This window comes from Diabrotica undecimpunctata, chromosome 8 (genome assembly GCF_040954645.1).
Source record: "Diabrotica undecimpunctata isolate CICGRU chromosome 8, icDiaUnde3, whole genome shotgun sequence".
Classification (NCBI taxonomy): Eukaryota; Metazoa; Arthropoda; class Insecta; order Coleoptera; family Chrysomelidae; genus Diabrotica; species Diabrotica undecimpunctata.
Genome location: NC_092810.1, coordinates 35013061 through 35026284, shown reverse-complemented (window position 1 = coordinate 35026284; position 13224 = coordinate 35013061). Strand labels below are relative to the sequence as shown.

The window sequence follows — 13224 nt, the reverse complement described above, 5'->3', positions numbered from 1 at the left end:
AGGGAAATAAGCAAAAAAAGTATCCTGTTTTTGACACTCGTCCGGCCAGGCAAACGACAGTTGTTATGAGTAGTATGGACCTCTGTAACAAAAACCTATATGTTTCCTGCAGTCGATTTTTTGGACTTAATTAGTTATTAACAAATTAAGGTCAAAAAACGGAAAAATTTTGCTTTTTTCGTCTATCGGCAAAAAGTGAAGCATTTTAAACAAATTTTACAAGAGAAGAAACTTTTAAGTCATATAAAAACCTTCAAAATGGCGTTTACTAAATGTTTCTATCCTTATTTGTTGCTTAGGAAATTGCAAAATGAGTGAAAAATTTCGGTTTTTTATAAATGTTAATAACTTTTTTGAAAATAAACGTATAACATTTATATTTCATAGAATGCTGTGTCTATGAGTGCTTAAAATATTGTTCAAATTTCAAAGTGATCGGTCAAATAGTTTAAGAGTTATTTTATTTGTTTATCCCAAATTCATTTTTTTTGCAACAATATAAGTCAGAAAATTATATAGTTTTAGTAATTGTAATGATAGTTTCTTGAAGAAGAAGACTTGTTCTATTATTAACATTAAAAAAAAATTAAGAAAATTAATTTTAAATATTGCAAAATAATTTTGCAAAAACATGTCGATTTTTTGCTTATAAACAATTAGAATAACTTTTTAGCCATTGCCTGTAAGAACATTATTTTTTTATATTTAAAAATCCTAAATTTTTTTACAAATTTAAAAGAAAAAAAATTTGTCCTAAAATAATTTGGGACAAAGTTAGCCTCTTTTTTTATTTAATTCATAGCAGCTTTGTTTATAACAATTAAGAAATCTCAGTAGATCTGTTATAGTAAGAATTACAAAAAAAAGTTGTTGACAAAAATTGTAGGCAGCTTTAAACTCCACATTTTAAAATTAGTTACAATCTTACAGGGTGTTCCATAAGATGGTGGCAGACCAAACTTATGTTTTTTTAAATGGAACACCCTGTATTTTATTTTAAATTTGAAATCTGCTTTACTTCCACATCACAACAATGTAAAGTTTTATTATGTTATACCAGGTATTTAAAAAGTTATAACCAATATTATCTGAAAATCGTATCAAGTTTAACTCCCTGTATAATTACAAAGAAGTATAGGAACATTGATCTATTGCAACCATAGTTTTTTAATAATTGTTAAAACTTATAAAACATATTCGTTTTTATAATATTCGTTAAATCAAATACAGGGTAAGTCAAAATGCAAGTACATTATTTTCTTGGTAATTTTAAATAGAACACCCTGTATTTTATATCACTATCAAAAAGTACTAATATCGTACTTCAAATTTTATACACTACTCCCTATACCTGAAGTTATCAGTTTTCTAGATATTTTTCATCAAAGTATTAATTTGGTAGATATTTTAACGTTTACCAATAATAATTATTAATTCAGTAACGAAATAGCGACACATAAAAGAAAACAATTTATTTGAAATAAAATTTATAAAAAATAATAGTAATTTTAAATTATCTTACTTAAGTAAGGTGTTCAAAATGACCTCCCAAAACATCTGTGCATACTTGAAAGCGGTCATTGAAAGAGTTGCTTACATTACCTACTAAGCATTTGTAAAGAAATATTTTGAAATGCAATTCGGATTCTATTTTTCATAATCCCTTCTTGTTGGTGGCATTTTATATACTTCGTTCTTAACGTAACCCCCGAAAAATGAGTCCATTTTATTGAATTCCGGTGACCTTGGGACCACCTTACCAGTGCGGTTAAATCGATCTTTCAATTTTTCAAATGTATCTTGTCTAGGTTGCCGCCTATTTAAAAACCATTCTTAATAAGTTCTAGCTGATAGTAATGAATTTTTATTGCATTCCCCCAATATCCAGATCATATCTACCATTTCATCAGTAGTAAAATTCATTATTGCTAATTTAAAAAATTACTAAATAATAATTGTTGCTAATTTACGGTGTATCCCAATACTGAATTAATAAACAATAATGTCAAACTGTCAGTTTCTGACAAATCAATCATGGCCGACTCAAAATAATTATTGGTAAACGTTAAAATATCTACCAAATTAATACTTTGATAGAAAAATAAAAATATCTAGAAAACTGATAACTTTAGGTATAGGGAGTACTTTATAAAATTTGAAGTACGATATTAGTACTTTTTGATAGTGATATAAAATACAGGGTGTTCTATTTAAAATTACCAAGAAAATAATGTACTTGCATTTTGACTTACCCTGTATTTGATTTAACAAATATTATAAAAACGAATATGTTTTATAATTTTTAACAATTATTAAAAAACTATGGTTGCAATATATCAATGTTCCTATACTCCTTTTTAATTATACAGGGAGTTAAACTTGATACGATTTTCAGGTAATATTTGTTAGAACTTTTTAAATCCCCGGTATAATATAATAAAACTTTACATTGTTGTGATGGGGAAGTGAAGCAGAAAAAAACAAAAGTTTGGTCTGCCACCATCTTATAAAACAGCCTGTAAGATTGTAACTAATTTTAAAACTAATCCTTACACTAATCAATCACCCTGTATATATATATATATATATATATATATATATATATATATATATATAAACATATATTTTAAAGTAGATGACTTTAAAATTATATTGCCAATATTACTGAGTTGCATTCTTGGGACGACTTTATTGTAGGATAGTTCATTCGATAACATGAAATTAATTCTAACTTAAAAAGAATAATAATAAAATATTAAAGAATAGACATTAGAAAAATTATTTTAATTAATATTTCCAAAGCAATACTATTTTTAGAAACAATTAAATAGGACAATTTGTTGTTTTCATAAAATCTATTATAAATAAATTATTTACAATTTTATTAAAGAGGTATAAATAATTATAAATATTTGTTTTTAAATAAAAATTATCTCAAATATTATAATAAAAATTGAAAAAAAAAATTGAAGCAAATTAGATAGTTTATTTAACAATTTATTGGAATAATGCATATTCGTAATGTACGCAAACAGTACATACAAATTAAAAAAGGAACGTTGAAACCCATAAATAAGAACCAGCGATACAGCTAACAGCTGCTTCCCCCTCCCTTCGGCTTCCGTGAGTTTCGAAGCCAGCCGATTTTAAGGGCCACATTTTGAAGCTTTGTGGACGATTTCGTTGAAGGGCAATCTTTTTAGAATTTGGTACGTTAAAACTATAAAGTATTTTCTTTTAAATAACGGTAATTAGATTTATTGTTATAAACAAAGCTGCTATGAATAAAATAAAAAAAAAGAGGCTAACTTTGTCCCAAATAATTTTAGGACAAATTTTTTTTCTTTTAAATTTGTGAAAAAATTCAGGCTTCTTAAATATAAAAAAATAATATTCTTGCAGGCAATGGGTAAAAAGTTATTCTAATTGTTTATAAGCAAAAAAGCGACATGTTTTTGCAAAATTATTTTGCAATATTTAAAATTAATTTTCTTAATTTTTTTTTAATGTTAATAATAGAACAAGTCTTCTTCTTCCAGAAACTACCCTTACAATTACTAAAACTATATAATTTTCTGACTTATATTGTTGCAAAAAAAATGAATTTGGGATAAACAAATAAAATAACTTTTAAACTATTTGACTGATCACTTTGAAATTTTAACCATATTTTAAGCACTACAAGACACAGCATTCCATGAAATATAAATGTTATAAGTTTATTTTCAAAAAAGTTATTAACATTTATAAAAAACCGAAATTTTTGACCTATTTTGCAACTTTCTAAGCAACAAATAGGGATAGAAACATTTAGAAAACGCCATTTTAAAGGTTTTTATATGACTTATAAGTTTCTTCTCTTCTAAAATACTTCACTTTTTGCTGATGGACGAAAAAAGCAAAAATTTTCCGTTTTTTGACTTTAATTTGTTAATAACTAATTAAGTCCAAAAAATCGACTGCAGGAAACATATAGGTTTTTGTTACAGAGGACCATACTACTCAAAACAACTGTCGTTTGCCTGGCCGGACGAGTGTCATGAAAAAATACTTATTTCCCTGGGCTATTGTTCCAACTTATAGTTGTTAGGGTTCGTATTACATGCAAAAAACAAAGTCATTAACATTTATAAATTACTGCAAAATTAAGGGTTTTTTGCAACTATCCTGGTAAATTATTTATGTATTTTAATTTAGAAACTCTCAAATTGAAGAATATTTTAAGATCTTCAATTTTTATTTGAACCATTTTCTCTAAACTGCATAAGAAAGGTTTTATAGACAAAAAATGACTTTTTCACTTTTTAAGATTGCTTAACTCTTTGTGTACTGGTATGCTAAGCGTTAAGACACATTTTAAACACAATTTTTATGCAGTAGCTTGGTATTTCTTGCGCTTAAAGGGGAAATACACCATTCAATTCGGTTGAACAATGTGGATGATTCAATCAAAATGAACCATGATTTTGCAATTCAATAAAAGCGTTCCACTAAATTGAACGTTGAAATGAGTTAAGCCAATTTCTACTTTGATCAACTTCGTTGTACAATATGGATGATTTATCCACATTGACGCGTCTATATATACAAGTTTTGTTGATTGTGTTCGATTCAACTGTTTATTTCATTTTGACTTGTGATATAATAATTTTCGTACGAATGTTTCGAATCATCCACGTTGTTTAACCGAATTGAATGATGTATTTCCGCCTTTTAGACACAGTGAATACGTGGATTGTCGAGATCCTCTCCAACGACTCACACATCAAATTTTGTTTCGCTGTCCGTTGGTAATATTTTTATAATTGTATGTTTTCATTGGCTTAGCACGTGATTTATGGTGCTGTAATATTTATGAGTTTTTCAAGATTTTTAATAAAATTGCCGGTAAGTTTTTCTAAAAATATATTGTATAGGTAACCTATATTTGTTTGTATTTGTGTGGTAATGTTCATTGATGAATTTAGTACATTGTACACCTTGTAATTATGATGGTGGCAGTGCTGGGACACAAGGCAAATGTATGCTTTTTTGTTCCAGGGAAAAATAAACATTCTTGTGCCGATTTGGGACGTATGTCTCAAGAGGAAATTTCTACTCTTATTGAAGACATTCCATCTGATGTAGATTCAAATATTGATGACAGCTCCGATGACGATGAGGAAACAGATTTAACAGCAAATATGAATCAAAGTATTCTTGATATAGAGTCTTTGCCGATTATCTTTGAAGGCGCCGTTTCAGTGGAAAACCAACTTGAGGACGTCTTAGAGACAAATCAAATTGAAGCAGATGAAAGTGACGATGATGATACTCCGTTGGATATACGTAGAAGGAAATATTTTCTTTCCAATACAATTTGGCCAGTCGGCCCCAATATACCAGACAATATTGATTCTCCTTCGGATGTATTTCTTCAACTCTTTACAAAGGATCTTATTGATAATATTGTCTTTCAAACCAATCTATATGCGGTCCAAAATAGCGACGGTGACGAGAATAGATTTACACAAACCAATGCAGAACAAATGCGGGTATTCTTAGCAATGAATTTACTAATGGGAATAAAGGGGCTTCTGGTCTGAGAAACTACTGGTCTTCCAGAGCGGATCTTCGAGATGTGTATATTAGTTATTGTATGCCAAGAGATCGGTTTGTGTGGTTGCTCAAAAACTTGCATTTAAACGACAATTCTCTTAAAAGACATGAGGCCAGCTATGACAAACTATATAAACTTGGCCTTTACTGAATTATCTATCAGGATCGTTTTTTGCTTGTTATAATCCCTCAGAAAATCAAGCAATAGACGAGTCAATGATAAAATTTAAAGGACGTAGTTCCTTACGTCAATATTTACCAATGAAGCCCGTAAAAAGAGGCTACAAGGTCTTTATCAGGGCCGACGAATTCGGATTTTTATGCCAGTTCGATGTTTATACAGAAAAATTTGCTGATGCGACAGAAAAAAAAATTAGGAGCTAGAGTCGTAAAAGATCTTACTCGTAAATTGGTAGGAAAGGGCCATAAAGTGTATTTCCAATTTCTTCAATTCTGTGGAACTAATGAAAAACTTACGCGAAGACATAATTTACGCGTGTGGAACAGCAAGAAAGGGAAGACAGAACACACCAACGGATATAATAGCGGACAATCAATTAGCGAGAGGGGAGTCGGATTGGCGAGTTAGCAAAGATGGTACAGTTTTTATGAAATGGAAAGACCGAAAGGATGTTTTGTTTATAAGTAATTATCATAATCCCGAACATATTGGAACAGTGTCTAGGAAGAGAAAAGATGGTACTATGGAGGATATTGTTTGTCCGATACTAGTCAAGGATTATAATGCTAACATGGATTTTTTTGACAAAATGGATATGCTAAAGTCAATTTATGAAGTTGACAGAAAATCGAAGAAATGGTGACGCCGTATCTTTTGGTATTTTTTGTACGTGTCGCTAGTAAACGCCTTTATTATTTTCAAAAGTAGATCCGATGGACAATCGCTTACGTTGAAGATGTTTATGTTAGCAGTCATAAAAGGACTTATTGGCCCCCAACCTGACGTACCAAGAAGAAGACGCAAAAGAGCTAATGACACTGAAGTAAACCACTTCAAGCTCACGGTACCCCCTAGAAGTCCGATTTGATAAATGTGCACATATGCCAATTCACATGAAACCAAGGAGATGTGCCCTTTGCAGCACTCGAAAAGAACCACACAAGTCTTCCTGGAGCTGTTCAACATGTAATATAGGACTGTGCCTTAACGACAAAAAAAATTGTTTCTCTTTATACCGTTCAAAATAAAGTTCTACTTTTGAAAATATTTTATTAACCGACGCTTAGTGTCCTAATACTTATGACACGGTCTATAGCCTTTGTTAGCTGATAAAAAAATAAAAAAATACAATACATTGTTATTAAAAATAATGATTTTATATAAAAAACCAAAAAACTTAAAAAAGTTAAAAAAAAAATAATTCCGGCGTCAAAGGGTTAACACTAGAAAGTCGGGCTTAGCATACCTACCTAGAAAGCCCGAAGGGATCATTTTGGCCCCAAGTTCCTAAATCGATAAAAACCAAGTTTAGAATTAACTATTTATTTGGGAATAAATAAAAAATAAAAATAAACAGTTTTAAGAAATTATATAAACTCTTGACGATAAAATTTGATTTAATTTTTTAGTTTCATTTTAAACATTTGGAACACCATACAGTTTGCAGTTTTTGGCATTTGCCACACATTGCCTTGTTACAGCCGTGGCACTCATTGGAAGTATGATTTCCTTTACAAAACATTTTTAACTGACATTTTTTTCTTTTTTGGCTAGTAACAGTGCTGGTGGTTGGTAAATTCGGTGGTGCTGGGTATAGTACCAGATTTCGGGAGGCAAGGTATGGAGCCCGTAATTCTTTACACAGCTGAAGAATAAACTTACGACGACTGATTTTACTTCCAGTAACTTCTTTATAAATAATCCATACATTTATTGCTCATAAGTCAAGAATGTTATAAAACACGTGCATTGGCCATCGTCTTGAAGCAACTTTTGTAGTATAAAGACGCGCCATTTGGTCCACTACATCAACCCCGTATTTTGTTTTATTATAAAAGCTTACTGTTTGAGGAAGTTTTTTTCCATCGACAGCAACATCCACTGATTGATGTAATGAGCTCAACAAAAGCACATTTTTGTGACTCTTTCCTTGGTATGCAGTAAGTGTTATCTTTTCGTAGCTCTGGAATATATGGGTAACATATAATTCTCCATTTTTACTCTTTACGCTTAGAGGAACTTCCTTTCTGTTGCGATTCAAAGTACCCACAAGACTTGTTGATTTTTTTTGCAATGCCTTGGCCAATTTTAACGATGTAAAGTAGTTATCTGTCGTAACATTTTTGCCCTTTCCCAGTTGATTTTCCATTAACCGCAAAACAACATGTTCACCAACACTTGTATCTTTCTTGCGTAGATGATCAGTGCCAGTATAAGGGTAACCATTTACAATATATTTTGATTCCACGCATGTCAAAAGCCAAAATTGTATGCCAAACTTATCCGGCTTATTTGATATGTACTGTGTGAACGGGCACCTGGCTTTAGAAGGCAGTAGTTGTTCGTCCACAGTAAGGTTTATTCCCGGTTTATAACCCGCACCACTATTTTCTATAAATCCATTCCAAACCGCAGAGGCTAGAGCAAATTTGTCGGTTTTCAATCGTTCAGATCTCGTTTGCTTTATGTCAAATCTGAGATATTTTATAATATCCTTGAATCTGTCTCGTGGCATAGTTTGTCTAAAACACTGAGGACCCCATACTGTTGACCACAAGCTGTTGGTTGGGAAATTTTTGGCGCCGTAGACTCCTCTTGCGTACATAATAGCAAGGGCAGCATCCAGTTCTTCCAAAGTTATAGTCCATGTGTCATTTTTCAAACATCGATGTGCTTCTTCAATAGTGCATTCTTTTATATGACGTAACATGCTGTCGTTGATTATTAGATGCCAAGCACTTACCACACAATTGTTCCTCACGTTCCTTTTTGCATACGACGTAGGACCTGATTCCTCTCGATAAATGTTGTGCTGAGCGCGGCGTCCTGTAATGAGCAAATATTCAATGAATATGAAGATACTAAAAATCATAATCTTACCAGGTACTGATCCAGAATCAATAACTTTCCACGTTGTTCCGTCTTTCGATTGTTCGGTCTCCGATTGAAATAGTTTGACCTTGTTGACCTCTTTTCTCTTGTGACTTGGCTTAGATGCACTTGGATTCACGATAAAATTAGCTGACTCGTGTTGTTGAGTTTCTTTCTAACTGCTCTGAAGCATCAGAGTCACTTGAATCATTATTTTGTGGTGGTACGTATTGTTCATCGTCTGACTCATTATTTTCTGCAAATTCAGATTCACCTCCCGAAACATCTTCTTGTATTTTTCGTATTTCTTCAAGAAGTTCAAGCTCTGATAGTCCACGACGACGAGACATCTTTACAGTCGTCTTGAATTTTCACAATTGAACGAATGTTTCAATATTCTAGAAACGAGAGTCAGCAGAACCTAATAAACCGCTCAATAAACAAAATACTTTCAAGGAACAAACAGTATGTAACAAAATACCTTCTAGCAATAAACGTACATAAACATAATTTTATCTATCCGACAGAAAGTTAAAAGAAATCGTCAAATTTCCGAGAAAACGATAATAATTAATACAGGGCCAGTTTGGCCCCTTCAGACTTCTATGGTAGGTTTGTTAGAAAATAGAAAATCCATTTAATAAATTTAGTAAACAATATTTTTTTGCGTTAAATAAGACTTTGTATCAAAATATTAAAAGTTATAAAATATGAAATTAGTATTGTGTCAAATAAAAGAACTACAATAACTTCAAATCGCAACAGGGGCCAAATTGGCTCCTCCGACTTTCTAGTGTTAAAACAAAAACAAAGCAAAATCAGCTGTAGATCTTTACGGATTTTTCATCAGCTACCCCTCATATACCTTTTAGAACCTTCAAATATCTGTATAAAATTTTTACGTGAAATTAATGATTTTTTTTTCAGATATACAGATACTTTTTACCTATGAGTTTTGCATCTCAGTCGATGGAAATTTTGCTTGAATTCAAATATAGTTGTTTCTAGACGCAACATACGTTCTTTGCAGTCGTTTGAACGCTTTAATTTAATGATGCGTTGATCACTTTCAGGAAAATACAATGATATAACTATAATACAACAGTTTAATATTTACTATTCACTTATATGAATGTTTACCTAAAGTCTCGTTGCAGGAATTGTTTGAATATGGCTGGTCAAACAGTCTACTCTCCTCCTACTATCCGCTTCTAATGTCGAGTGCTTCGCTGATTGTTTGTTTTTGGGCAGAGGTAAGTTATTCTTTTTTTTCGTTTTATTAACACAAATAGTGATTTGCATCAATAAACAATAAATGCCGAAAAAGTTTTTAATGGGCGTTGATACCACCTATTATAAAATACGAAGGCTATAAACATACCTGTAAGGGGATAACGACATATAAAATGTAAATTAGCCTATTTTAAGGTTATCTGCGGTTGTGGACTAAACATTTCGAAGTTTGCTGGTGAATTGGATGGTGGTAAAAGTTTTTTATAGTGCAGTGTTGTTAGAAATTAGGTATGTCAAGTTTATGCGACTTCAGCTTTTCAAAAACATTAAATTTGAACGTATAATTAAAACGATTAGTAATACACTCACACACAAAAATATTGCATTTTCTACTTTCAAAATTAATTTTTTTATTAACCTTTAAGTAGACGCAGTTTTTATTTTGTGTATCAGTAGTCGCACACGGTCTACTACACCGGTCATAAAAATAGTCCTCTGGATGCATTTTGTTTAAATTTTAATAAAATAATCCATGTTTGTAGTTTTTTTTAACATTATTTATTATTATTGACATATCGCTGTCCCGGTGGAACAATGATGCAACTACAAAAGTGTAACATTTCAGGAGAGCCAAAAATATAAAATTATTTTACTTGATACCTCATGCAATGAAGCAAAATGAAGTTACTGGATTAGTATTGCAGTTATACTTAGCCAACCTGATATACTGTGACTCTATTACACATTCGGAATGAGTTCTTAATTTTTCATCCCTAAATTTGATCCTCAATTGCAATTACGTCATTGTTTCCACAAAATAATTGAGGCAACAATGACGTAATTGCAATTGGAGATCAGATTTAGGGATGAAAAATTAAGAATTTAGTTTTAAAGATAAAATTTCCACAGACATACTCATTTTGTAAAATTTTTAGTTACCTAGCTAGTTTTGAAAGGTGGAATCGAAATAAGCACAAAAAGTCATTGAAAAAGTTTGTTAAACAAATCGAAAATTGTAGTAAAAGCAAACAATTTTAATAAAAAGGAACTTGAAAAATAAAATTGAAATTGCAAAAAAAGTATCAACGAAAAATTTAATCGTAAAAGGCTTTACAAAATCCAGAAATTATATGTTTTGAAAGTAACTGTTTAAAATCTTTTAATTTGTTATCACCTAAAGGAATTTTTGAAGAGTAAACCCCTAAACATCAACTTTCGTCCACGTTGATTGTTTATAACTTTTTTTATACCGGAAGTAATCGTTCCCTTTTAAGCTTTGAAGTAGCATTACTTCAGTTATTTTGAAGCCACGATCTTCGGAAATCTAGTCCCATTTCATTGTACAGTGTTTTTACATCGTAAAACTCAGTGAAATCAATTTCTTTAACGGTTAAAGGAGCTCCTGTTTTTTAAGCATTCCTAAATTAATTCAAGTATTGCTCGGGAATTTATATGGGCCCTGATTTGGTTGCCCTCTTCACTGCTTTTTATATTATGCTGTGGACTGAATCACCTTCATTTTGGGTGTGACCGCGAACAAGGTACTTGTGAGTAATAGAATTGATGACCAAAGTATTGACAGCAAACAGGTACATGGCTATTAGAAATTTATTTTTTTGTTGGCCTCCACAGTTATCGCAATAAAAAATCACATCAACTTCTGGGCTGGTTATTGACAATTCTTTCAGGTAGTAATAAACGCAAGATCCGATTTCTATTGCCCCTCTATTCCCCCATCACTTCATTCCAAAAGTAACAGCTAGCTTTATCAATTACACAAGAGCTATCTGTTTCGGAGACTTGGTCTTTTTTCGTCTTTACTGTAAAGTTATAACAGTTTAAGAAGATTTGGAAAAAAATGCAGAACTTTGTCCTATTGGTACAGGTAATACTGCTTGTAAATCAATAAGTAGCCAAATGTATATTGTTATCAGAATTTTTTGTTTTCAGTTTATCGTTAGTTTTTTCTTTGCGACTTTACGATCCTTTTCCTCTAGGTGACTTTCAATAGTTGTTTGCATATTTTCTGTTGCTTCTGCTCCGGCATTTTTAAAAGATTCGCATTGGTCACAAAGATCTTTCTTCGGGATAAAAAAAAACTCTAATATTAAATTCGCTGTTGCAAATACGAGAATAACAATCGTAGGTTGCTGACTCTTCTTCTTTTGCTTCTTTTCGTTCCTTTATATAGTTCCCTTAAAGTTCCGCAATAATTAAACCACCGTCAATGTATTGCCTCGAAGAATCACTTCGAAGATAGTGACTTTCAATTCGTGGAATTGAATTTATATGGCTACGAACAGAATCCAAAATTTTGTCACTTATTTTCTTGCGACTCTCGTGCTTCCCACGTTTATCTTCTGTTATAATAGTAGTTTTTTCACTTGAAACTGCTTTAATTATAGAGCAAATAGCTCTTTCAGTTATTTCAAAAGTATTAATGATAAACGTTTTACATAACCGTTCTTGTTTTCCCTTGCCTGTAATGAAAAATGCACAATTTGTATTTCTGGGAGTGATTTTTGATGTAGAAATACGTCGGTAGCTCAACTTAAGTGGCTGAATACAAGAAGCCAAAATATCTTGCTGTCTTTGCAAGGACCCTAATGCCAAATACTCTTTAAACTGTGTCTCTCTCAGCTTTTCAGATACCGTATTTGGACATTTCAAACGGCATTTGTCGGTACACACAGGTCCCATTTTTTTAGCAGCTACAGGTTTTCCAGTTCTAGAAGTATACCCCTGTCCAGAATTCTTTAGTTCTTTCACAAATCGAACAAAAATTTTTCCTTTTTTCAATTATTTTTCCATCCACAGTCACCACACCTCCCAATTGCTCCCGGAGTTCTTTGAACTGGCACGACATCTTCATCCAAATGATAGATCACCTTTTGGCTTCAGTTCTTCTGGTGGTTCTTTGTAGAACTTGGAATATTACAATTGTAAATAACAAAGGAATTTATTGCTGTAACATTTAAAAGGCTGTACAAAACAACCATAGGTCGTCTTCTACTTCAACGTGCCCCATCATATTGTGCTCATAATTTATTTACGGTATCAACACCGCTTTTTATGCTATGATACGCTAATATGATTTCCGGTTTTCCAGTTACAGGATCAGCGTCGTCCCCATGGTGCATAGTGGAATATAACAGAACATTTTTGTTTTTCTTGGTTTATATGAAACTAGTGTTCCTCTTGAATCAAACCCAAATGCACTAGAGCCAATAGGTCGTCCTTGATTTTTAGAGAAATATGCAGGAATTTCTCTTCTATTTACTTTTATTGTTCCCAAGAGAGTTAAACCATTTTCCTTCAAGCTTATACCAAGATCAATGCTG

The 13224-nt window shown here is 31.7% G+C and overlaps 1 protein-coding gene across 1 annotated transcript in view; it reads left to right on the top strand.

Annotated features, from left to right (window-relative positions):
* Positions 1-13224, top strand: part of LOC140447423 (uncharacterized) — a 64513-nt gene that overhangs the window by 15368 nt on the left and 35921 nt on the right. The window contains exon 4 of the mRNA XM_072540064.1: positions 9808-9903. Coding sequence (XP_072396165.1) covers positions 9808-9903 — 96 coding nt within the window. The remainder of the gene's footprint in view (positions 1-9807; positions 9904-13224) is intronic.